This window comes from Chiloscyllium plagiosum, unplaced genomic scaffold, assembly GCF_037043375.1.
Source record: "Chiloscyllium plagiosum isolate Xiang-an unplaced genomic scaffold, Cpla_swu_hap1 HiC_scaffold_53X, whole genome shotgun sequence".
In the NCBI taxonomy this organism is placed as follows: domain Eukaryota; kingdom Metazoa; phylum Chordata; class Chondrichthyes; order Orectolobiformes; family Hemiscylliidae; genus Chiloscyllium; species Chiloscyllium plagiosum.
The window spans coordinates 14,873,577-14,898,821 of record NW_028270191.1 but is presented as its reverse complement, the minus strand read 5'-3'; the positions used below and the strand labels follow the sequence as shown (position 1 = coordinate 14,898,821).

The following is a 25,245-nucleotide window of genomic DNA, read 5'->3' as shown; positions in this document are numbered from 1 at the left end:
GAGCACCCGGAGGAAACCCACGCAGACACAGGGAGAACGTGCAAACTCCACACAGTCAGTCGCCTGAGGCGGGAATTGAACCTCTGGCACTGTGAGGCAGCAGTGCCACCATGCCGCCTATGCTTATACATAGTTTTTCGATTTGCCCAGGTCTGTCATCAGTCATGGTTCAAAGGATTCCTCTGCACTGCTGCCAATGACGGACTAGTCCAGCTTTGGCCAAATTCATCAGGAGATCATTAGGGTTCGACCAACATATCATGGGTAAGGATCCATGAAGGATGGAAATGCTGCACAGACTGAGGGCTTGAAATGAATTCGTTCAGTGAGAAGAAATGGAAGTAGCAATGATCTTGAAGAAAAACAGGAGAATCAACTCACCTCAAAGCCCCCTTTCTGTACAGGATTCAATTTGAAGTGCACACATCCTGTGTTCCAGAGTGTAGTTGTCACGTCCAATCGCAAAAATAAGGCTCCTAATGGGCTTGAAAACTATTTAATAGTAAACTGGTGGCTAACACAAACAAAACTGCTTTGCACATCCACTCAGCAATCAGTAGAGAACAGGCCAGGGTCCTGAGAAATATATAGGAGAGGTTGTGGTTTTATTCAAGATGACAGAGCACGAGGCTCATCAACCACCATTTATATTTGCTCAATTAGTTTGCAGAAGATATTTATTGAATTTTCATACTACTTTCATGACGAAGCTGGAATCTGAGAACATATGACAAAATCATAGATTTTATCTTAGACGTGTATGCCATTTCTGTGCAGAGATGGAGTCACCAAGTGTTGTCGACTGACATGCATCTTAACCCAATGTGCCATGTTTCTCCCATAAAATAACATTCAAAATGTTGAGTCTTAGATTTCTCTTGTTCCTCAGTATAATGTGACTTTATTGAACTCACAATATATTCTACAGTTGCACTTGCATTACAACACCCGTCACAGCATGATTCAGAGAGGTCCTCTCGTTTAAAAGCTTTTTAGAAAGGTTGTTGGTCCTAAAAATATATAGAAACGAATGAACTTTCAGTCACAAAAAAAAACTGTACATTATAAAACAGTTCTCAACGGCAAAGGTGGTCATATAAAAGGGTGTTCCTTTACGTAAAAGGAATAAGGAATGGGTTCTTCCATATGCGGACCAGTTAGGTTTGTGTGACTGATCCTCGTGACTTAATTTCCACGTTGACTCAAATTATTGTTTTTGAATATTGTTTTTTGATGGGTTTTGTCTGTGTGGGTTGGTAGTGTTTGATAATGGGATATTCTGTCCCTTTTGCCCCTCCCACTTTGTTTCATCAGTGTCGTGTACACCAGAGGTGAAACAAAAGCTGCTGCTGGGTGTAATTGTGTAATAGACATAATGTGGAAGGCTATGTGCATGAGAACAGGTGACTGTACTTGTGTATGTGCATGTGTGAGTATGAGAGAGAGATAGTGGATGGGTGTGTGTGTGAGAAAGTGTGTGGAATGGGTGGGGGGGGTATGTGTATATATGTCCGTATGTATGTATGTGCGGTATATTTCTATTTCTAAAAACACTGGGATCCGTTCAGTCCTTGACTAAAGTGTTCACATATGTTGACAAGTTCATCTGGGGCCCCAATTCACCTCTGCCATATTCACCAGCACCCTCAAGGAGAGAGTTAATGCTTCTTGAATATTACCTGATATTTATTACATGTTCAACTTTCATCATACCTGCACATATGGGAGCGAGAGGCAAAGAAAACATTTCTCGTACTCTTGTTAAAATTAGAGACACAGTTTCCTGCATACACTCTCTCAGTCTACGATACCTAGTGTAGAGTGGGATGGGACTTTAAATAAAGCTTCCATTGCAACTGAGCATGTTACAACATGCTTTGTGAGGTTTAACATCTCAGATTATTTTGGCTTTTCCAGGGCTGTATCATACTGGTTAAAGTTCCCTCATCTACAAATAATTCATAAATTCTAAGTATTGTTTGTAACCACACTTGTTTTAGGTGAAATTTGTGCTCATCAATTTGATAGTTTGAGAAAATGGAAAAATTTGCACCAATTTGTTTCATTCCGACCTCACAGAGAAAGAAAGAAAGAAAGAATTATATCTTACAGTGTGTCTAAAAATGCATCCCTTCCTCAGTACCACACAGAAGTTTCAATAACCTCTGTCCATCTCTCTCAATCTATTGCCAACCCTAACTGAGTTCACTGGGACATGTGGCAAGTTTCCAGTGAGATTCCCAATTTAGGAACTTGCTGGTGTGAATTACAAGCTAAATGGCACTTGAAATATCCCAATAATTGGAACCACCACAGATTTCAGTTGAGATCAGGACCATTGATTGATAATTGTTTGAAATCAGAACAGAGGGAAAGGAGCCTGTAACGAGACATGATCCATTCATCAGGGCTACCTCAAAGCTGTTACAGATATTTTCTGTGATTGATCACCCCTCCCTTTGGCACCTCTGGAAAGAAGAGGTAAGCAGATGGGAGGGAAATTTTCTGGAGACATGAGTCTCATTTCTGTTGGCATTCAATGGGTGGAGGGAGTGAAGTCCTAGACGGGATAGTGAGGTGACAGTCCCAAAAGAATATTGCATTATTATTCCACTGAGAGCCTGCTAGATTTCCAACTGGAACATGGAAGAGAGTCTCAACCAATACATTTTAGCCTAACCTCAGAAGCATATCCCTTACACCAGGAGAATCTTTCACATGAACTAAGTGGATCCTCCCAGTAAGATTGCCAATTCTGTGCCGTGGGCCTATGTCTGTTGGAAACTTAATTGAATCATTTCTTTTGGACCTTATCAACAAGTATGTTTGGGGTGGATTTGCACATTAATCATGAGAGGTGAAAAGCTAAAAGTTGATCACGCTGCATCCCTCGTTTAATCAGATCTATTTCTGTTAGAGAGACTTGATCTTTGATCTTAGCTATCAGATTGACTTGGCATTTTAAACATTTTCAGCTGCAATCCAGCCATGTACGAACACAAACATGATTGTTTTCCTTGTCTCCATCTTAAACCAATGCAACGTCCAATCACCACAATCATCTGTTGTTGTGTGTGTGTCAGACACAAGCATATTTCAGGTAGAATCTTAGAATTGTTCACTAAAACACACCTACTCAAAAGCAGCAAGCGCAATCACATCTATTTTGTAATGTAAGCCAGACTATGTTTAGCCATCCACCTGGAGCAGTCTGAAAAAACCTGCATGAAATTTACTGCACACATGCACTCTTCCTTTTATTAAATCTATTTACCTTCCCAACAATCTGTCAGTCACACGAGATTTGACGTGAATGCTGTGTTTGGAATGTAGCCACACTTTGTACTTTACTGTGACCTGTACTCTGAGGAGCACAAGAGGGCCCGAATTTGTAAGTTTGGGGTGAGGGGGAACATTGTAGTGAAAGTCAATAATATTGAGGCATTGAGGGGGCATTGGACATTGTAGTGAAAGACAAGAACGTGAATTTCAATGGACTCTATATTTCCAACTTGGAGCAAGAGCTATGACATTCATATTCATCCTTGGGGGAAAAAAAATTATTGCTATATTGCTGCAGATGATGCTTTGTAAATCTTTAACTACGCTTCAGGAATGGTTACAGTTGGCCCAAGATTTCTAGAACTGGAATTACTAAATGGCATTGTGCTGTCTGGACTGGGAACTTATCACTCCAGATTTCACCTTCGCCGCTGCCCCCCGCCTCCCAAACAAAAGTTCTGGAGCTCAGTGCAAAATTTAAAAAAACAATATAAATAATATTATTTACTAAATGTCACAAATATAAATAGATATTAGTGAAATCTGGACGTGATGGGTAATTTCGTCCCTTACAGCTCGTTGTACTGGTTATGTCACTTGTGTGTGATGTTGTCTGCCTCATTGCTGAGGGAGGTTGATGCAGGGAGAGAGGGTCAGAACAGAAGAAAAACTCACAAAATGTTTGGAATGCTGTTTTTAAGATGAACATTTCTGTGGCTGCTCCTTTTCATAAAGGTGGAATGCTGCTTTTGTGACCTTGGGCAACATAAGAGCTAAACTCTGTGTATGGCACCTCACCGTTGGCTGTCACTGTATTGTTCATCTGATTTGTCACCTCTATCAGCCCCTACGTTTACTTAAAGGAGAAAGCTTTGTCCTGGCCAATTCAAAAGCTCATACAGTTCAGACCAGATGAGTGCTGACCTGCAACATTCCTAAAACAGACACGTCATTGCCATGAGTCAGCACAGTAAACATTTCAATGGGGAAATAAATAATTCTCTGGGCTGAGTACTGAAACAATTTAGTGAAAGCTCAGGTGTCACTGTAAGAGCATGAGAATGCAGGTTTAAGTCCCACTCTGTGTTAGTTGATGAACATGTAACATAATTAACCTGTGCCTTTCCCAGTTTGAAATAGCTTTACTCCAATTGTTCTCACCCCTCTTGAAATGAATGATGAAGTGCAGTAACTGGCAGCAAAGTCTAATGGTATCAAGCAGTCTATTGAGCACCCCTTGTTGTGATGTCCATTCCCCACATATTCAACCTCGGCATCTAAAAGCTAAGACTGACACATTAAGGATAGGGTTTATTTTTAAATACTGTGGATTAATTTCCACCATTGAGCCATATGAAACTGTCAAAACCTATTTCATTTCCAGTCCTGAGCAGCCAACAGCCAGAGATGGCTTTTGACAATTCACACCAAGCTCATATTTTACACAGAGCTTCGGAGGAGCAATGTTTCTGGGCCTTATCTTGAACTCCATTGCCCCAATTTTCTGATGACTGTCTAGCTTGAATGGTAAAACTCGGCCCATCGACTCTCAAAGAATTTCCTCATTATGTATCCTGCTCGTCCGACTTCCGAGTCATCCTCATTAAAGGTCATACAGTTATCAAACACCAGCGTAGTGTCTTCAGCAAACTCCTCACAAGTCAAGTATCTGTTCAGAGAAATCATTTCAAAATATTTAGTGACTTTGAAAAATATCTCTCAGCAAACTCCACTGTTCTCATTATTCTACTTGTCAGTGCTGTGTATTTCACAGTTCAGTATGCAAATCCACTATGCAGTGTGCTACAGTGCCACACAAACCAGAAAAGTGCTGCTTCAATCTCTGGTCAAAAGGTCAGTTAGCTACATCTTGAGAAACCAACTGGCTTCAGTGTCACTAAACCAGGGAGGGAGGGAGAATGAGGGTTCTACCAATGGTCCCTGCTGAAATTTGGCTGTGTGCACACACCATGCACATGGAGTCACTGATATGGACCTAACAGTGAGCAGATGAGTAGTCGGCCATAACAGCATGGCACCAAACATAACCATGTCCTCATCAGATGTCTACAAGCAAGCAATTTGGAGAGAGCCAGTTGCATAGTGATCTAGAGTGAGAACAGTGACCTTTTGAGACGTGTGTGTTGTTAAGTCCCATATTAAACTCTGAATTAGACAGCAATCTGTAGACTCCAAGACAGTTTACTCATATTTAATGTAATAAGTGCTGGTCACATCTGGTGAACAATAAAATAAAATCTTCTAGTGTGATTTGGAGTGATTCAGGCCACATGTGTCCCACTTGATAGGCCCCTGTCTCTAACGGACATTAAAAAAAGAAAGATCTACATTTATAAAGAGCTTTTCATGACCACCTGATATCTCAAAGCACTTAACAGCCAATGAAATAAAAACAAAAAACTGCGGATGCTGGATGAAGGGTTTTGATGAATGGTCACTGGACATGAAATGTGCACAGGAACACACAAAATGGACAAATGGAAGTTGGCTCCCCTGTCCCGGTACAGGCCCCCCACACCCAATGTCAATGCACAGAGAACGCGATGGTGCCATTAGCACAGGCATAGTTGCTCCCTGAGACCTGTCTTGTTGTGGCCAGTTGACATCATGGGCTGCATTTGTGCAATGCAGTGGCAATTTTGGTGTAATGGATAATGACTGCACATTTTAAACTATTGTAAAGTAGGAAGAGTGGAAGTCAAATTTTCACAGACAACCATATAGTCATGGCCAGATAGTCAGTTTTTGTCATGTTGATTGTGGGATAAATATTGATCAGGAGGCCATGGAGAACTTATCTGCTTTTCTTTGAAATGGTGCCATAGGATGTAATATTCACCTGAGCAAGTAAATGGGCCTTAATTTAACATCTGTTGAAAGATAGGACTTACATCAAGTGCAACACTGCCACAGGACTGGATTTTTGGTGCTCAAGTCCTCGAATGAGACTTGAACCTAGAGCTTTGTGACTCAGAAGCAAGTGTGCAAACAACTGAGCCAAGGCACATTTGAGAAGTGCATTAAAGCATTCCATATGTTCATTAAGAAAGGTCCATGCCATTAGTGGTCATTAAAGCAGGAAATCCTCCTCTTCCCTGATCATAATGATCTGGTCCAGTGCCAGTGCATTCTGCTCAATTCCCACCCACAAACACAGATGACATAAAGCATGAGTTTTCTTCCTCTTAAAACCTTCTGCCTTGACTCCTTTATATTTGACTGTTCCTCTCTTTAACTGTCAACAATCATTGCGATAATGATACTTACTTCCCACTAATCAACTTTCTCCTGATGGTGGAAAAGTCCATGGGCCTTTTGATGATTTTCCTATAGCCAGGCACCAGCCTTGGGTTCACAGGATGCAGGAAGGGCCAGGCATCCTCGTGGGCTTCCATTTCCATGAGGATAACCCTGTAGAGTACAATTCCCAACATTAGACTTGAATCATGTCAGAGATTTGATGCAGCATTTAATGCAGCATTGTCACATGTGACAATGAGGGGTGGGTTGGAAATTCCCATCTGTCAGCTTAGGATCTTGGAATTGAGGGCATGTCAGTCAGGAAGGACTCTCCATCTCCATCTCTTAACCCAAAGCCAGACAGAAAGTCACACCATGCCTCAGTCACACATACAACAGGGTGGAAGTGGGCACTGCAGATTAGAGTCAAGATTCGAGTGGTGCTGGAAAAGCTCAACAGGTCAGGCAGCATCCGAGGAGCAGGAAAATCAACGTTTCAGGCAAAAGCCTCATGAAGGGTTTTTGCCTGAAACGTCAATTGTCCTGCTCCTTGGATGCTGCCTGACCTGCTGTGCTTTTCCAGCACCACTCTAATCTTGACTCACACAACAGTCAATTATAGAAAGCTAGTGATTGTTAATTCATGGTTTTGGTAGACTCTTGACGAAGTTCACCATTTGAAATTATCAAAATAATCCTGATTTGTGCTGAATACTGATCACAAATAATCACAGATACAGCTGGCCTCGGTGTTAGGAGGGGATGTATAAATATCAGCCAGGGTTCCAAGTGCTGACTGATGGAAACTTGATGATGATGCCTTTTATAGTTCAATAGGCACTTGTTGTCTATATTCATGCATGAAGAATAACCACTAAAGTGAAACAGTAGAAGGTGTCTATTGTTGGGGAGTTGTAGGCCAACAAGACATCTTTAAGAGAGGATAAAACTGGAAGAGGAAAATCAACATTCTTTCACTGACATCCTGGAACAGAAAAATGGAATTAGTAAAAGCCAGCACAAAGTAAACAGCCTTGTTCAGGGAACACACACTACTGGCTCTTACTCGCATAACATGAGGTCACTGGATTGGTCTCGGTTTGATATTTTCTTCCTCTTGGCAGCTGGAGATCCCCCTCGCATTGAACACTTTCTTCTGCGTTTCTTCATATATTTTCTAGGACAATGTGGGTCAAAATACTCAAAGTCATTGGCTTTGTTTGTGAAATGCCTCCTGTTTCTTCTCTGTTTGCTTTCTCTCTGGGATGCCCCACTCCTGACAGACTGGTTACTTGCCTGGAAAAAAGAAACAAAGTTGGTCACAGTGCTCCCACAGCCCAGCTCCAGTGAGCAGCTGCAGAGATAATTGTGCACATACCTGAACGTGTTACCTGATGGATCGTGTAGAGATGAGAATGGGACTGGTTATCCTGGCTGTTCACACTTTATCTTTAAGTGCTCACAATATTAAAAGGTGTCTGAATGCCTTCTTGATCTGCGTTTCGTCTCATGGGGAGAAAAATATCAAGTAGTTTCCCACAAAAAATGTAACCCAGTGGGAAGGCTCAAGAGCTGGGCGCAAACTGAAGGCAGTCTCATCAAAAGTCAACTGAGTTCTTGTTAGTCTAAGTGAGGGTTTGCCTCAACAGTACCATTTGTTTCAGTTCTCCAACTGCAAATATTTGAAAACATTGGTGTGGTAGCTGAGAGGTGTGGGAAGCTTGGAGTGAATTAACTGGAAGACAATTGTAAGGAAGAGCAATCATTATTCATCTCTTGTCTAATGGTTCTTATTGGAAAATTTGCATGTGATGCTTTGGGCAAGGTCAGGCCTGATATGGATTTTCTCTGGGGTCAAATAGCCAGTGACCCTCACTGTTCAGGTTCCTGACTGAAGAATGGGCACTTGACCAACGGACTGGAGATGACTGTTAGGAGGTGGGAGGATGACAAGAAATTAATTCTTGCTGGGTAGGGGAGCAAATTGCATTCTCTGGGCTAGGTGTGTGTACTATGTTAGATACAACAGCAATAAGTGAGTATTGTAATGTTAGGTGTTTATTTCAGAAAGAATTTACTAAATGACAGTATCTGACCCTGAGAACCAGTTCAGAATCGCAATCCTGTCAAACCGTAAGCTCCTTACCATGGCAATGCAGATCGGACAGAACCAGTCTCCCTCTGGAATCTCAACAATCTTGGGCTTGAGGCAGTAGGTGTGACATCCCTGATCACAATTGTCGCACAGCAGCAAAAACTCATCTTTGTCCCCCTTTCCACAGATCTGACATGACTGTAGAATAAATTCATGAAGTGACACTGTTTAAATCCAGGTGTGAGTGTAAAATGAACAGAAGGCATCTGATTGGCTGGAGGCAGGGTCAGAAGCAGTTTTAATACTCCACCCCACTGCTCCATCCGGTCAGAATCAGCACTCTGTATCCAAAGTCAGAAGTCACACACAATTATGGGTGCAGCGAAGACTGAAAACAAAAAATGCTGGAAATCACAGTGGGTCAAGCAGCATCCATGGAAAGAGAGCAAGCTAATGTTTCGAGTCTAAATGACCTTTTCATCAGAGCTAGTTCAACGAAAGTGTACTCCCACAGCAGAAGCAGCAACAGTAAATTCTGACTAAACGTACCCATTCCAACAGCATAATGTTAGAATCCATTTCCTGCACCAGTCACTTAGGTGACCAGGTGGAGAACATGGATTCACTGTCCTTGGACAGTGATGGTACTCAGGCTAGCCATACGTGCCTAGTGTAGTGGGTCTCAGACTAAAGTGGATATCAATTGGAGGTTTTTCGCCTGAAGTGTGGCAGAGTTAGCAAGGAAATACATGTGATTTGTTGTTGGCATAGGCTTGGAAAGAGGTTGCCACAGTGTGTGAATAAAAGGTGCAAGTTAGAGGAACGGTGATGGAGAGAATGCCGGAAGGGTCAGATAATATTGGTGAGGTTAGTGGACAACAGAGTAAATCACAGACACAGATGACAGAGGAATAGACAGATGGTGAGACACATGCCATTAAATGTCATTATATGGATCTGTGGTTTTCGACTGATGTGTCATGAGAACTGGCCAAGTGTGCTGTGAAATTTTATATAAAGGTATTGAAAATCAACGTAAAACAATGCCACCAGATTAAGGGCCACAAATAGTCTGAAAGAGTTGAGTAGATTTTAAAAACGTGTCTGTGCTCACAATTGAAGAGTTTATTTTGCCAGTGGATTTGAAACATTAATGCTTTTGATCCTTCTTTATCTTGTTGTATCTTGTTTTATGTTGTAAACCTCTCTCATAAGGCTGTAACCATACATGCAAGTAAGCGTGATGTTTAAGAGCAATCAATTCAGCTGAAAACAATGGGCGTGCCATGGAATTGTCTGTCTCTGTGAAGTAAACTGTGTTACTAAAAAGGTTGGGAACCACTGAGATACATATTACAAGTTACATTAATTCCAAGAGTGAAATATCTTGCTTACCACTTTCATGATAGATTTCTCCCAGGCAATGGCCCTCTCGAGTTGTTGAATGCACATGAATACCTGAGCAGCATTTGTGCATTTCAGTAAGGTTTCTCGCCACACACTTAAGCCAGGAGAGATGTGACCTTCATTGCTGTGTGAAAGAAACAAAGAAAGCCATTCAGTTTGTTGTTCACTGGATGCCTCCACTGCCACAGAACAGGTGAATGATCTCCCCTGCTAAGGCATGGAACATTCTTATGCAACCTTCGCACGTCTTTAATAATAACACCATATGGAAGTCAAGCTCTGGATCTCCCCTGGGAAGATGGAGTGAAGATCAGGCCAAAAATCGAGCAAGTTTCCTGAAAGATCCATGCTGCTGAAAAGCCCTGAAATGTTAGCTTACATTTCAGACGTGAGGAACTTTTGGGTGGGCTCCTGTGATTGTCCCAAACACACTGGCAGCACAGAGGGGCCCAAACTGCCAACAGGTACTCATGAAATTTAGGCCAGAATGTTAGCAACATATTGCAAATATTTACAATGTAAATTACCTGTACTGCTTAGCATCATTGACACCCTCTGCAGAAGCAGAACTCATTGTCCCTGTGTTCTCCACTTTCCCTGAAACTGGTTGACACAGTGGTTCTTTCAGATATCGCCGCTCTACGTTTAACTCTAACGTTGCCAAGCGGGTTACAGCCAAGTCCAGAGGGTTGTTATTTCGTCGCATTAACTCCATCTCCTCCTCATCTTTCATTTTCCCATCACCTGAGGTGAGCCATTGCTGATCGAAATACACCAGGTCATCTCGAGTGGAGTCGGTGTCTGGACTGGTCCAGCCCTATGCAAATCAAACGCATTGCTCACTGCTCATGTAGAAATATGAGGCAGATCAGTGAAGGTGTTGTGGGAGATAGTGCAATCTGATAACACTGAGTCCTACAAGATCCAAGCTTGAGATGTTCACAGGACCTGACCCATGGCATCATGGCTCAGTTACATACATATTGCAGTAAGTGGGTAAGGAATTAATGGTGGAAACCTCTGTCATTTAAGTCCATGTAGTGTGGAAAAACATTGTTCTTCTTGGGTCTCATAACATGCCCTTCCATGTTTTTCTACCCACTCCACTTCTTCATGTCAAATGAGTGACTAACTCAGAGTTCATCAATCATCAGCAATCCTCCTACTCCAACTAATTCACACATGCTGTCTAAACTGTGGAACACTTCACCTTTCTGTGTTCTCTACAATCACAGGGTCTTAACTGATTCCCTTATAAATTTTATCTTCTGTTTTATCACTGCAGGCCTTGATCCCTCAACTGTGGCACCAGGGCCCTTGATTTTTCAATGATGACAGCAAGGCCCTGTCCCTTCAGCAGGATTTATCATCAACAAATTACTGCTGCTTACCTTCACTGTACACAATCACCTGGTGGACATACTTGAACTCAAATGTCTTGCAACTCAGCATTATCACGATTGAAGTCATCTTGCTCAAGCACTACCAGAAATTCCACACCTCAACCCTCAATTCTATCACTTTTCTGTGATGCCCACTCAAGGCCAATCTAACGGTGCACAATGTCTGTTTAACCATGAGCCGAGCCAGGTCTTCTGCATCATCAATATTGTTGGCGTCTGAAACAATGGCCACGTTTTCTCAATCTCACTGTCACTGTTCATTCACGCCATTGTGTCCATCAAACGGATAGCCCTCGCCCTCTGTCCTCCAACCTATTCTAATCAACTCATGCAGAACACCATCAAATCCACTCCTTCCTGCACCAAGCTTGACTGCCCTGATCATTGCTGCTTTTCATTCTCCAGTACATCAACTTCAATCCCCTCAGCCTCATCTACAATTCCTTCCTCATTTCCTCTCCACATTGTGCAAGGTCTTGCAGTTCTCTCTGCTCACAAACACTGTGTAATCTCCCCCTCAGGACAGATTCTTCTGCCACAGTTCCTTCTGGAACTCAAAACCCCCCAAATCCAAACTTATCCACATCAGTACATCTCTAACTCGCTTTCAAAATCCTTGTTAAAATCTTCCTGCAATGATTCTGTTCGTCATCTCCCTCAGTTCTCCATTTTAAAAGCTGCTGGGGTCTGACTCCAAAGGACTACAGGACGTTTTGCTCTCCTAAAAAGTTCAAATTAAATGTTGTTGATATGTGTGGAACATGTAACTTTTAAACTGGAATAAAAAATTCTGAATTAGTAACAGTTTAATTATTGCTATATCCTCATGCAGCAACAAGTCTTTGATTTTCTACATTGAGAGACATGGTAGGGCAGTGTCAGTTAGTGTATGATTGTTCAGTTTATCCAGGGCATAGTGTAATCATTTGAGATTAGTGTCTGATGGGACTTTCCTACCTTCACCTGCAGACTTGCAGATATTACTCTCTGCTCCAGGGCCTCAAGGTAGCGCAGAGCTGCAAGATCGACTGGAAATGCCCACTTCTCTGGCTTCCACTTCTCCACCATTTCCTTCGTTACGGAATGCTCCTTGTCATTATTGCTAAAGATGGAATCTGAGAAAGGAGAGAAATCAGGGAATTAAATATGGAGTTAAATAGATCTGGGCTGCTATTGGACTCAATACCCATGCGTTATTGATTAGGAAAAATACTTCAGAGTTTAGTGTCTGATTGCTGTCCAGGAATCCCTCCCTAGTCAAACCATTTACTGACACTCAGTGGCCAGATTTTCATATGAATAATGTCAACTAGGTTAGATATGTGGCAACTAGGGAACTGTAGCCCACAATAGCCAGCACCTTTGGAAAATAAGATAATAAAAGATCAATTGCAACATTTAAGAGGCATTTGGATGGATATATGAACAGGAAGGGTTTGGAGGGATATGGGCTGGGTGCTGGCAGGTGGGACTAGATTGGGTTGGGATATCTGGTCGGCATGGATGGGTTGGACCGAAGGGTCTGTTTCCATGCTGTACATCTCTATGACTCTCTGACTGCACAGCGAGCTCACAAACATTATAGATACATTGGCTGGCCAAATACAAAAAGGTAAAATATACTCTGAAGAAAATAGTATCCACTATCATCACAGTAAACCTCTGTTTTGCAGGAGTATCAATCATAACAGGATCACTGCAATATTATGTAGCAATAAGAGCCCTAACCTTTCTTCTCTCTCATACAAGCTTGACTGACATAGTCCATATGTTTGAGGAGTTGTTTCTGTAAAGCCTTTTCCCGTAGCCCCCGCGGATGAAGGGCTTTAAGGAGGCAATTTAGCTGCTCCAGGTTGTCAATGTGCCACCAGCCTTTCTGCATCTCTACAAAAGAAAGAAAATACAATTAGTGAATCACTGGAACTGCAGATCCGAGCTCCTCGAATAGTGGGAACAATATTGAAAGTTGCTCTTCAATCCTAATGCTTCCGCATAAACAAATATGGCAGTATTGTTAGCTTTCCAAACGTAACGTATCTGAAGTTAAAGCAGCTTCTATAATATCGATATGGCTGGCAGGCTTGTTCATGTACCTGACAACTTTAGAAAATGGTGGAAAGTGTTAACCCATGTACAGATTAAAAAAATGAATTCCTACAGGGCCTTACACAACTTCTCAGGATGTTCCAAAGCACTTTACAGCCAATTAAATATATTGGATATAAACCAAAAGAACTGCAGATGCTGTAAATCAGAAACAGAGATTGCTGGAAATGCTCAGCAGGTCTGGCAGCATCCGAGAAGAGAAATCAGAGTTAACATTTCAGGTCCGGTGACCCTTCCTCAGAATATAGTCACTGTTGTAGTAAACATGGCAGCCAATTTGGGCACAACAAGCATCACAAACAGCAATGTGAGAATGAGCTGATAATCTGTTTATGTGATGTTAATCCTGGGATAAAGAAACACACAAATTTCCTCTAATTTCAAGCTTTTAAGAACAGTCATACTGGACTCCCTCTCCACAGTTATGCCAGACTGGCCAGGTTTCTCCAGCATTCTCTGCACTTGTTTCAGATTTCCAGCATCCCGCAGTATTTTTGCCTTTGTTAACCTAGGGATAAATATTGGCCAGACCTTTAGGGATAACTCCCCTGAAATAGTACCACAGGATCTTTTAGTTCCACCTGACGGGATAGATGGGTCTTGTTTTAATACCTTATCCAAAACAACAACACTTCAACAGTGCAGCGTTCTCTCGGCACTGGAGAGGCAGCCTGGAGTTTTATGCTCAAGTTCTGGAGTGCTACCCACTGAGCAATGGCTGACACCTTTGAGGAATTGGTGGCTAGGTTGATTGATGGTTATCACAACTAAATAAAGATAGGAAGAGCACCTACTGAAATCCCATGTTGGCACTCGATAGTATATTTTTATCATGGTATATTTGGTTACATGGAAAAACTGTATCTTGCTGCCTGACTGTGCAATTCTGGCAAAGGCAATTTTATTCTAGATTAGAGTGGTGCAAGAAAAGCACAGCAGTTCAGACAGCATCCAAGGAGCAGGAAATCAACACTTCGGGCAAAAGCCCTTCATCTGAACTGCTATGCTTTTCCAGCACCACTCTAATCTAGAATCTGGTTTCCAGCATCTGCAGTCCTTGTTTTTACAAAGGCAATTTGATCTAAGAAATAGTCCTTTGGTCGCAGAATAGATTGTCTTGCAGAGAATCACAAACAGCACAACACTGAGGAAGGCCATTCAGCCCACTGTGCCTGTGGTTGGTTCTTGAAATGAACTATCCAATTAGTTCCACTCCTCCTGTCAAATTAGCCCCTTTAAATATTTATCCAATTCACTTTTGCAGTGTAGGCAGAGTTTCAGAGAGACTTTTAAAAAGACTTTTAATATTGAAGAAAAGCATGCTTTAAAAAGCTAAAGTGTAACAAATAGCTCAGTAATAAATTCACCAGGAGATACTGAACCCTACACACTAGTTTGATATTAAAGAGCTGTAATACTACTGCTGTCCAATAGAAAGCACTCTATCAATAAGAATGGACAGTGACTCCTGACCCAGGCTTTGCATAAAGCATTAAGCTTGCATACTGTTTCAGAATGAAGGGAAAACCTTTCAAGCAAAGCAAGTTAAAGAAATAATACCATTTCATTCATTTCTTTCACAAAATTCTGCTCTGTCTGAAAATTTACACAGGTTCTGAAAAGTGGAGAAATAAAGTTCAAATACATATTTATGTAAATGTTCACAGTTTGTTATGTAATAGAGACAGTAGCCACAAGTGTGGAGGCAAGTGTGACAAAGGCATATGTATTAGTTATGGCTCTGTGGGTGAAGGTCCATTCTACAGTACAACATCCAGTACAGGGCTGAGAGAATGCTGCATTGTCAAGAGTACCAGTTTTCAAATGAGAGATTAAACAGCTGCCTTCCCCTACAGGTGAATGTGAAAGATTCTGTGCCTTGAAGTGTAACAAAGGTTTCATCAATGTCTTGAGACAATATTAATCTTTGAGTGTGTGGTGCTGGAAAAGCACAGCAAGGTCAGGCAGCATCTGAGGAGCAGGTAACTCGACGTTTTGGGCAAAAACCCTTCAGCAGGAATGAGGCTGGGAGCCTCAGGGGTGGAGAGATAAGTGGGAGGGGAGGGTGGGAAGTTAACTGAGGGTGCAATAGGTGGATAGAGGTGGGGGTAAGGTGACAGGTCAGAGGGGAGGGTGGAGCAGATAGGTGGGAAGGAAGATGGACAGGAAGGACAGGTCATGAGGCTGGCGCTGAGCTGGAAGGTTGGAACTGGGATAAGGTGGGGGGGAGGGGAAATGAGGAAACTGGTGAAGTCCACATTGATGCCGTGGGGTTGGAGGGTCCTAAGGCGAAAGGGGTTCTTCCTCCAGGCGTCGGGTGGTAAGTGAGTGGCAATGGAGGAGGCCCAGCACCTGCATGTCCTTGGCGGAGTGGGAGGGGGAGTTGAAGTGTTCAGCCATGGGACGGTGGGGTTGGTTGGTGCGGGTGTCCTGGAGATGTTCTCTGAAGTGCTCCATGAGGAGGCGTCCAATGTAGAGGAGACTACATCGGGAGCAACGGATAGAACCAAATTTATTGGTGGATGTGCAGGTGAAACTTTGATGGATGTGGAAGGCTCCTTTGGGGCCTTGGATGGAGATGAGGGGGGGAGGTGTGAGCACAGGTTTTGCAATTCCTGCGGTGGCAGGGGACGGTGGGTTATTGGGGGTGGGGGACGTGGACCTGACGAGGTAGTCGCAGAGGGAACGGTCTTTACGGAAAGCAGATCGGGTGGGGAGGAAAATATATCTCTGGTGGTGGGGTCCATTTGTAGGTTGTGGAATGGCGGAGGATGATGCAGTATACGGAGGTTGGTGGGGTGGAAAGTGAGGACTGGGGGGGGGATCTGTCCTCTCACCCACATCCTGCACCTCTGTCCTCGAACACCACCCCTCCAATTGCAAACAGTTCCACCACAGAACACACCAGATGGCCTCCTTCTTTAAAGACTGCAATTTCCCCTCCCACGAGGTTGATGATGCCCTCCAATGCATCTCATCTGCATCCCGCACCTCTGCCCTCAAACCCCACCCCTCCAACCACAGCAAGGACAGAACGGAGCGGTGGGGTTGGTTGGTGCAGGTATCCTGGAGATGTTCTCTGAAGCGCTTTGCGAGTAGGCATCCTGCCTCGCCAATATAGAGGAGACCACATCGGTGGGCGGCACAGTGGCACAGTGGTTAGCACTGCTGCCTCACAGCGCCAGAGACCCGGGTTCATTTCCCGCCTCAGGCGACTGACTGTGTGGAGTTTGCACGTTCTCCCCGTGTCTGCGTGGGTTTCCTCCGGGTGCTCCAGTTTCCTCCCACAGTCCAAAGATGTGCAGGTCAGGTGAATTGGCCATGCTAAGTTGCCCGTAGTGTTAGGTAAGGGGTAAATGTAGGGGTATGGGTGGGTTACGCTCCGGCGGGTCAGTGTGGACTTGTTGGGCCGAAGGGCCTGTTTCCACACTGTAATGTAATGTAATCTAAAAACCCCCCGTTCCTCACCTTCCACCCCACCAACTACTGTACACATCGCATCATCCTCCGCCATTTCTGTCACCTACAAAAGGGCCCTACCACCAGAGATATATTTCTCTCCCCAAGCCTATCTGCTTTCCGCAAAGACCATTCCCTCCACGACTACCTGGTCAGGTCCACCCTAACAACCGACCCACCCTCCCCTCCCGGCACCTTCCCATGCCACCGCAGGAATTGCAAAACCTGGGCACACACCTTCCCCCTCACCTCTATCCAATCCCCCAAAGGAGCCTTCCACATCCATCAGAGTTTTACCTGCACTTCCACACATATCATTTACTGTAACCGTTGCTCCCGATGCGGTCTCCTCTACATTGGGGAGGCAGGATGCCTACTCGCAAAGCACTTCAGAGAACATCTCCAGGATACCTGCACCAACCAACCCCACCGCCCCATGGCCGAACGCTTCAACTCCCCCTCCCATTCTGCTGAGGACATGCTGGTCCTGGGCCTCCTCCACCACCAGTCCCTCACCACCCAAGCCTGAAGAAAGAAAGCCTCATCTTCCATCTGGGACCCTCCAATCCCACAGCGTCAATGTGGACTTCACCAGTTTCCTCATTTTCCCTCCCCCACTTAACCCCAGTTCCAAACTTCCAGCTCAGCACCATCCTCATGACCTGTCCTACCTGTCCATCTTCCTTCCCACCTATCCGCCCCACCCTCCCCTCTGACCTATCACCTTTACCCCCACCTCCATCCACCTATTGCACTCTCAACTACCTTCCTCCCAGCCCCACTCCCCTCCCAGTTATCTCTCCACCCCCGAGGCTTCCAGCCTCATTCCTGAAGAAGGGCTTTTCCCTGAAACGTCGATTTTCCTGCTCCTTGGATGCTGTCTGACCTGCTGTGCTTTTCCAGCACCACACTCTCAACCTAATCTCCGGTACTCACTTTCACCACAATATTAATTCTTCCAAGCTACCACTAAAGTAAGCTTAATAAACAGGTTTTTATCACATTGCCTAATGACAGTCTTTGCTGTGTACAATTGGCTGCCATGTTTCCTACATTACAATACATTTCACAAGTATTTAATTAGCTGTAAAGTATATTGGGATGTACTGGCATCATGAAAGAACCAAACAAACAGAGTCATAGAGATGTACAGCATGAAAACAGACCCTTCAGTCCAACCCGTCCATGCTGACCGGATATCCCAACCCAATCTAGTCCCACCTGCCAGCAGCCGGCCTATATCCCTCCAAACCCTTCCTATTCATATACCCATCCAAATGTCTTTTAAATGTTGTAATTATACCAGCGTCCACCACTTCCTCTGGCAGCTCATTCCATACATGTACCACCCTCTTTGTGAAAATGTTGCCCCTTAGATCTCTTTTATATCTTTCCCCCCTCACCCTAAACCTATGCCCGCTAGTTCTGGACTCCCCGACCCCAGGGAAAAGACTGTGTCTATTTATCCTATCCATGCCCCCTCATAATTTTGTAAACCTCTATAAGGTCACCCCTCACCTCAGCCTCTGACGCTCCAGGGAAAACAGCCCCAGCCTGTTCATCCTCTCCCTGTAGGTCAAACCCTCCAACCCTGGCAACATCCTTGTAAATCTTTTCTGAACCCTTTCAAGTTTCACAACATCTTTGCGAGGAAGGAGACCAGAACTGCACGCAATATTCCAACAGTGGCCTAACCAGGAGGAGGAATAAGGCCTTTTGAGCACACTCCTTCAATCAATATGATCAGAGCTGATCAATTACCTCCACGTCATCTTCCCACAGCATGACTATATCCCTCAATTCCCTTCATACCCAAAAATCTATCAATCTCTGTCAATCTTCTATACTCCAGGGAATATTGGCCAATTCTCCTCACTCTGTCTTCAAAGGAGAATCACCCCAGTAATCAGTCCACTTTATGCATTTCCTCCAAGGCAACTATATCCTTCGGTTGGTAAGGAAATCAAAACTATACATGTTACTCCAGTTACCAAGGCCTTGTGTAAGGCTAGGAAGACTTTTTAAACTCTTATAAACTGCAGAATTGGGCTGAGAGGTGGCAAATGGAGTTCAATGCAGCTAAATGTGAGGTGATGCACTTTGGGAAGAATAACAGGAAGGCAGAGTACTGGGCCAGTGGAAAGATCCTTGGGAGTGTGGATGTGCAGAGGGATCTTGGAGTCCATGTGCATAGGTTCCTGAAAGTTGCCACCCAGGTGGATAGTGCTGTTAAGAAGGCACACGGTGTGTTAGGTTTCATTCGTAGAGGGATTGAGTTCCAGAGCCGTAATGTCATGCTGCAACTGTACAAAACGCTAGTGCGGCCGCACTTGGAATATTGTGTACAATTCTGGTCGCCCCATTACAGGAAGGATGTGGAAGCATTGGAAAAGCTGCAGAGGAGATTTACCAGGATGTTGCCTGGTCTGGAGGGTAGGTCTTATGAGGAAAGGCTGAGAGACTTGGGTCTGTTCTCATTGGAAAGAAGAAGGCTAAGAGGGATTTTGATAGAGACATACAAGATGATCAGAGGATTAGATAGGGTAGACAGTGAAAGTCTTTTTTGTAGGATGATGATGTCAGCTTGTACAAGGGGGCAAAACTACAAATTGAGGGGTGATAGATTTAAGACAGATGTCAGAGGCAGGTTCTTTATTCAGAGAGTGGTAAGGGCGTGGAATGCCTTACCTGCCAATGTAGTCAACTCAGCCACATGAGGGAGATTTAAACAATCCTTAGATAAGCAAATGGATGATGATGGGACAGTGTAGGGGGACAAGCTGAGAATAGTTCACAGATCGGTGCAACATCGAGGGCCAAAGGGCCTATTTAGCACTGTATTGTTCTATGTTCTATATTGTTGTGTGTTGTGTTGCCATAGTTTTACCAGACCATAGAGGCTGCTCTTCCATTAGAGAGAGAAGCAACTGATGGTGATTTAACCTGAGGGCCACCAGTCCTCAGGTGAGGGAAGAGATTGAGAAGGAGAGTCCTTCATGGTAACCACAAACCAGTGATAGGAATTGAACCCATGCTGTTGGCATCACACTGCTCTTCAAACAAACCCTCCAGTCAACTGAGCTCAACTGATCCCACCCTTATATTAGACACCATAAAAATGTAGGTCTGTCTTTTAAAATGGAAAGCTACAGTAATTTTACAAGACCTAGCTCCCAGCCTGCAGCTTTGTCTGTGACAAGCCTAAGTGCTGATGACAGAATTGGCCCTATAGTGTTATTAGCCTCAGAATTAGCTTAATAGCAGCATAATTCCCTTCTTAATTCCTGCTTACAAAAGTCAATTCAATGAAACCACAATGTATTTTAGTTAATGATGACGAGTGATTGGAAGTGAGTAAAAGGCCATAATGTAATGTCACATGTTTTCCACAAAGCAATCAATAATTGTTCAGAATAAGAATACTGTTCACAATAACTGGTTTAGGCACCAGTTAAACACTGATGTTAATTTACTGCATAACTATTCTGCACACACAATTAGATGAACAGAGTGGATTGAGCTGAAGAATGAGGGTGTTGAAGTGTGGGGAAGCTGGTAATATGGAGGTTTGCAAGAATGGATTTATACACAAACTAAATTTATCACCAATAGACTGGAAAATTGTGGAAATATGCAACATATAATATCTTGGGGTCACCTGTAGGAGACACATTTGCTCATAAAATGCTGAGTTTTTAATCCAAATTTGCTAATGTGCCAAAATTGGTCAGAGGGAATGTTGTGATGAGGACATAAAGAACCTGCATGGGGATAAACAGGATGAGTGACTGGCAGGTGGAGTCTAATATAGGAAAGTGAGAGGTTATGCATTTTGGTAGAATTAATCAAAAGGCAGACTATCATTTAAATGGAGAGAGACTCCAAAAAAAAAGTGCAGCGGAGAGCGATCTGGGTATTCTTGTGCATGAAACACAAAACATTAGCATGCAGGTGCAGCAAGTCATTAAGACGGCAAATGAAATTTCGATTTTTATTGTCGGGGGTTGAATTTTAAAACTAGTTACAATTGTACAAGCGTTGGTGAGAATGGACCTGGAGTACTGTGTACAATTTTGGTCCCTGTATTTAAGAAACAATGTACTGGCATTGGAGGCAGTTCAAAAGAGTTTCACTCAGTTGATTCCTGGGATGAAGGGTTGACTTATCAGGTGAGGTCTTTATTCATTCGAGTGTAGAAGAATGAGGGGTGATCTTATTGAAATATACAAGATTCTGAGAGGACTTGATCAGGTAAATATTGAAAGGTGTTTCCACTGGTGGGGTCACAGTTACAGAATAAAGGGGCATTCATTTTTTTAAAAAAGTGAAGAAATTACTTCTTGCTGACGGTAGTGAATGTCTAGAATCCTCTACCCCAGAGAGTTGTGAAAACTAAATATTTAAAGAAAGGTAGATAGATTTTTGAAATGTTGAGAGCCGGCATGAAAGAGAAGTTGAGACCTGGGGCAGATCAGCCACAATCTTGTTAAATATTGAGACAGCCTTGAGGGGCTCAATGGCCTGATTCTGCTCCTATTTCTTAAGTTATTATGCAGCATTTTCCAAGGTGGCCAATATTCGCCTTTTAGTTTTTTTTTGGTAGCTGATTTCAAAGATCAGTGTTAGAACAGGATCTTCAGAAATGGTGCTCCACATAAGCACCATTCCTTACTGGGAGCACTTGGTATGGGATTGAGTCTTTGAGGTTATTTAACAGCAATGTAACTTTGTGGCCTTAAAAGATTATAGCAAAATAGTCAACCCTTATGGCACTCTGTAACAATCTTAGTTCGCTTCCCCAACAAGACAAAGTGACATTTGACTTGGAGTGAGCATCTCACCTTCTGGAATAGGTTTCAATTGCCGCTGACTCATCTCTTTCTGCAATTTTGATGGTCGTCCACGACGCCTAGGTGTCGGTGGCAAAAAGCATACACTCTGAGGAGCACTATCGCAACGACGAGACTTGACCTTTGGTTTGGTCGCAGTGGAGCCAACTTCGACAGAAGTGCGGATCGGGGTCTCGCAAGGAGCAGCGGGGTCCATCAAGTCTGCAGACTGCCCATCAAATGGAACATCCAGGTGCAGCATCAGAGAAAGCAGAAGAGAATGAAGAGAGAGTGGTGAGCAGAGTCATGTACTGCTAAAAACCTAGGCTGCACCAGCACACAGGCCCCAAGAGGAGAGTTCATCAGAACACTTTAGATTTCATTTGAGAAACATTTAGAAACATAAAGCTTCCTCACATGGCAGTGTTGAGTTTTTTAAAATTCATTTGTAGGATGTGACTGGCCAGCATTTATTGCCCGTCCCTAGTTGCCCTTGAGAAGGTGGTGGTGAGCTGCTTTCTTGAACCGCTGCAGTTCAGAGTGAAGGCACTATTGACACAAACTGGAGGGGCCCCTATGTTTGGTTTCCATTCTGAATTGAATTTCAGACATTTGAGGTCTTAATACTCTGCGCTGGGGAACCAAGAGATAACAGTCAGGGCAGTAACTCTTCACAGAAGCAACTGGTATGGTTCACAAAAGTAGCATTCGTTGGGAAACCAAAGATTGCTGGGCCTGACCAATAAAAACTGATTGTGGGCAAGATTGACCTTTTGGGGGAGAGAAGTACAAGACATTCCATGACTGTGAGTACAGCTATGTTGGGGTAAGGCTTGAGGACACATTGGCCAGACTGACATCTCAGGAATGGACACCTGGGTGCAGTAGTGGAGATCAGCGTGAGGAACCACCTGGCTGTGGTGTCGAGGACAGCTCCTTCGACAGTGAGCCCACAATTTGCCAATCCCATTTTCAAGGTACTGATCATTTACCATGCTTTGGAAATCAGGCTTTTACTTCCTCAACACCCTTTTCTTGTTAATGTTCTCCCCTTCTTCTGCTGGAGGTGTTGCTGCATTCCTGCTCCACAGTTCCCTTCTCTACCTTCCTCATGGGCCAATGCCTCATTTGTGACTTTGTATATTAAAGTGTCAGCAATGCTGACAGCCTTGTAGCTACTAAGTCAGCTCATCGCATAATGGAGTAAATCGCTGTATCATTCTAAGATTTTATGATTGCCTGACATCACTCACTCCTTCCAGCAGAGGTTGCTAGATAGTCACTAGGAGTTACCTACACCTGCTGTTGAGACCAGTTCTCAACTTTCTTGGGATCTATTGCTCTGTATTCATTGCTTTAACCAGCTGGACCACTTGGAGAGGAATCAGTCTCACTAACAGAACAAAATTCCAAATGGCAGTGGTTGTTACTGGGCAATATAGTGGCTCAGTGTTTAGCACTGCTGCCTCACAGTGCCAGGGGCCTAGGTCCAATTCCAGCCTCAGGTCACTGTCTGTGTAGAGTTTGCACATTCTCCCCATGTCTGCATCAATTTCCTCCCACAGTCCAAAGACGTGCAGATTGGCCATGCTAAATTATCCATAATATGCAGGCTAGGTGGATTAGTAACGGGAAATGTGGAGTTTGGAGTTTGGGGGTGGGGGGGGAAAGTGTTGGTTCCATATGGGCTGTTCCTCGTGAGCGGATCAGTGTGGACTCGATGGGCCGAATAGCCTGTTTCCACTGTAGTGATTCTATGTCTTCAGGAGGATGTGCAACTGCCCTACGATCATACCGAAACTTAAACACGGCTGTTAACGTTTCCTTATCAAAACACAGATTGGACCTCAAGAGGTATACTGTATCTAATGTTCTGATAAAAAGTCACTAGACTCAAAATGTTCACTCTGTTTTCTCCCCACAGATGCTGCAAGACCTGCTGGATTTCTCCTCTGTTTTTATTGGGTAAATGCTCGGGTTTCTTGTTTTAATTCAGGTAAAAGGTGCTAGTCTTGGGTTATATCTAACACTTCACATTTTTTGTCTTCAGTGTCAGACACATGCCAAGATCAGGTATGAATCTCAGCTATATAAGACCATAAGAAAAAGGAGGAGGATTGGACCATTTGAGTTTGTTCGAACATTCAACACAATCATGGCTGATCTTTGGCCTCAACTTCTCTTTCCTGTCCACTCCCCATGTCCCTTGAATTTTCATGTACTCATTCACAGAATGTGGGTGTCGGTAGCTAGGCCAGACTTTATTACTCATTCCTAATATTCCTGAAGAAGGTGGCAATGTGCTGCCTACATCAACTGTTGCAATCCATGTGGCGTAGGTACACCCACAGGGATTTTGACCCAGAAACAGTGACAAAACGGCAATATGGCTCCAAGTCATATAATTCCCCTCCCACCCAGTTATACACTCTTTCACCCTCTTCTGTTGGGTAGGGGATGTATAAGTTTGAATACACATGTGAATAGATTCAAGAACAGCTTCATTGCTGCTATTATCAAAGTTCTGAATGGACCTCTCAAATGTTAATTCTGATCTCTCTCTCTCTCTCTCTCTCTCTCTCTCTGTGAACGTAACACTGTGTTCTGCTACTCTAATGCACTTTGTATGGTACGATCTGCCTGTATAGCCTGCAAAACACCACTTTTCACTGTATCGCGGTACATGTGACAACAATAAATCAATCAAGTCAGGATGGTATGTGGATGAGAGGGGAACTTGCAGGTGGTGGTGCTTCCTTGTATCTGCTGCCCTAGTCTTTCTAGGTGATAGAGGTTGCAAGTTGGGAAGGTGCTTTTGAAGGAGCCTTGGTGGTTACTACCATAATCTCGTGCTGCTGCCACTGTGCGTCAGCGGTGGAAGGAGTGACTGCTTCGGGTGTGAAAGGAGTACCAATCTAGTGGCCTGTTTTGCCCTGGATGGAACTGAGCTACATGAGTGTTGTTGGAACCACGCCCATCCAAGTAAGTGAAGAGTATTCCATCCTGACTAGTACCTGGACAGGCACCAGGGAGTCAAGAGATGAATTTACTCGCTGCAGGATTCCTCGCCTCTGATTTGCTCTCATAGCCACAATATTTATATGGTGAGTGCAGCTCAGTTGCTGGTGAATGGTAGCCCTCCCTCAGGCTGTTGATAATGAGGATTCAGTGGTGGTAACACCATTGAATGTTAAGGGGAAATGTTTAGATTATTTTGTGTTGGAGGTTGTTTATTTACCCATATTATGCTTCTGTCTATTAACCAATCCTCTATCCATGTTAATATATTATCCTGTAAACCTAATGAGCACATAGTTTGCATATTAACGTCTGATATGGCAACTTGTCAAAAGCCTTTTGGAAACCAAGTATACAACATTTGTTGGTTTCCCTTTATCTACAC

The 25,245-nt window shown here is 43.6% G+C and overlaps 1 protein-coding gene across 4 annotated transcripts in view; it reads right to left on the bottom strand.

Annotated features, from left to right (window-relative positions):
* Window positions 1-878: 878 nt before the first annotated feature.
* The window catches only part of LOC122543362 (bromodomain adjacent to zinc finger domain protein 2A-like), a 133,422-nt gene continuing 109,055 nt past the window's right edge, over window positions 879-25,245 (bottom strand). For all 4 annotated transcript variants that reach the window (XM_087985647.1, XM_087985648.1, XM_043681996.2 and 1 more), the window contains 9 exons: window positions 21,855-22,071; window positions 13,177-13,332; window positions 12,406-12,563; window positions 10,573-10,862; window positions 10,034-10,169; window positions 8,690-8,836; window positions 7,610-7,839; window positions 6,571-6,714; window positions 879-4,951 (listed from right to left, as the gene is read on the bottom strand). In XM_087985647.1, the coding sequence (XP_087841773.1) occupies window positions 4,798-4,951; window positions 6,571-6,714; window positions 7,610-7,839; window positions 8,690-8,836; window positions 10,034-10,169; window positions 10,573-10,862; window positions 12,406-12,563; window positions 13,177-13,332; window positions 21,855-22,071 (1,632 nt within the window). In that variant the 3' untranslated portion in view covers window positions 879-4,797. The remainder of the gene's footprint in view (window positions 4,952-6,570; window positions 6,715-7,609; window positions 7,840-8,689; window positions 8,837-10,033; window positions 10,170-10,572; window positions 10,863-12,405; window positions 12,564-13,176; window positions 13,333-21,854; window positions 22,072-25,245) is intronic.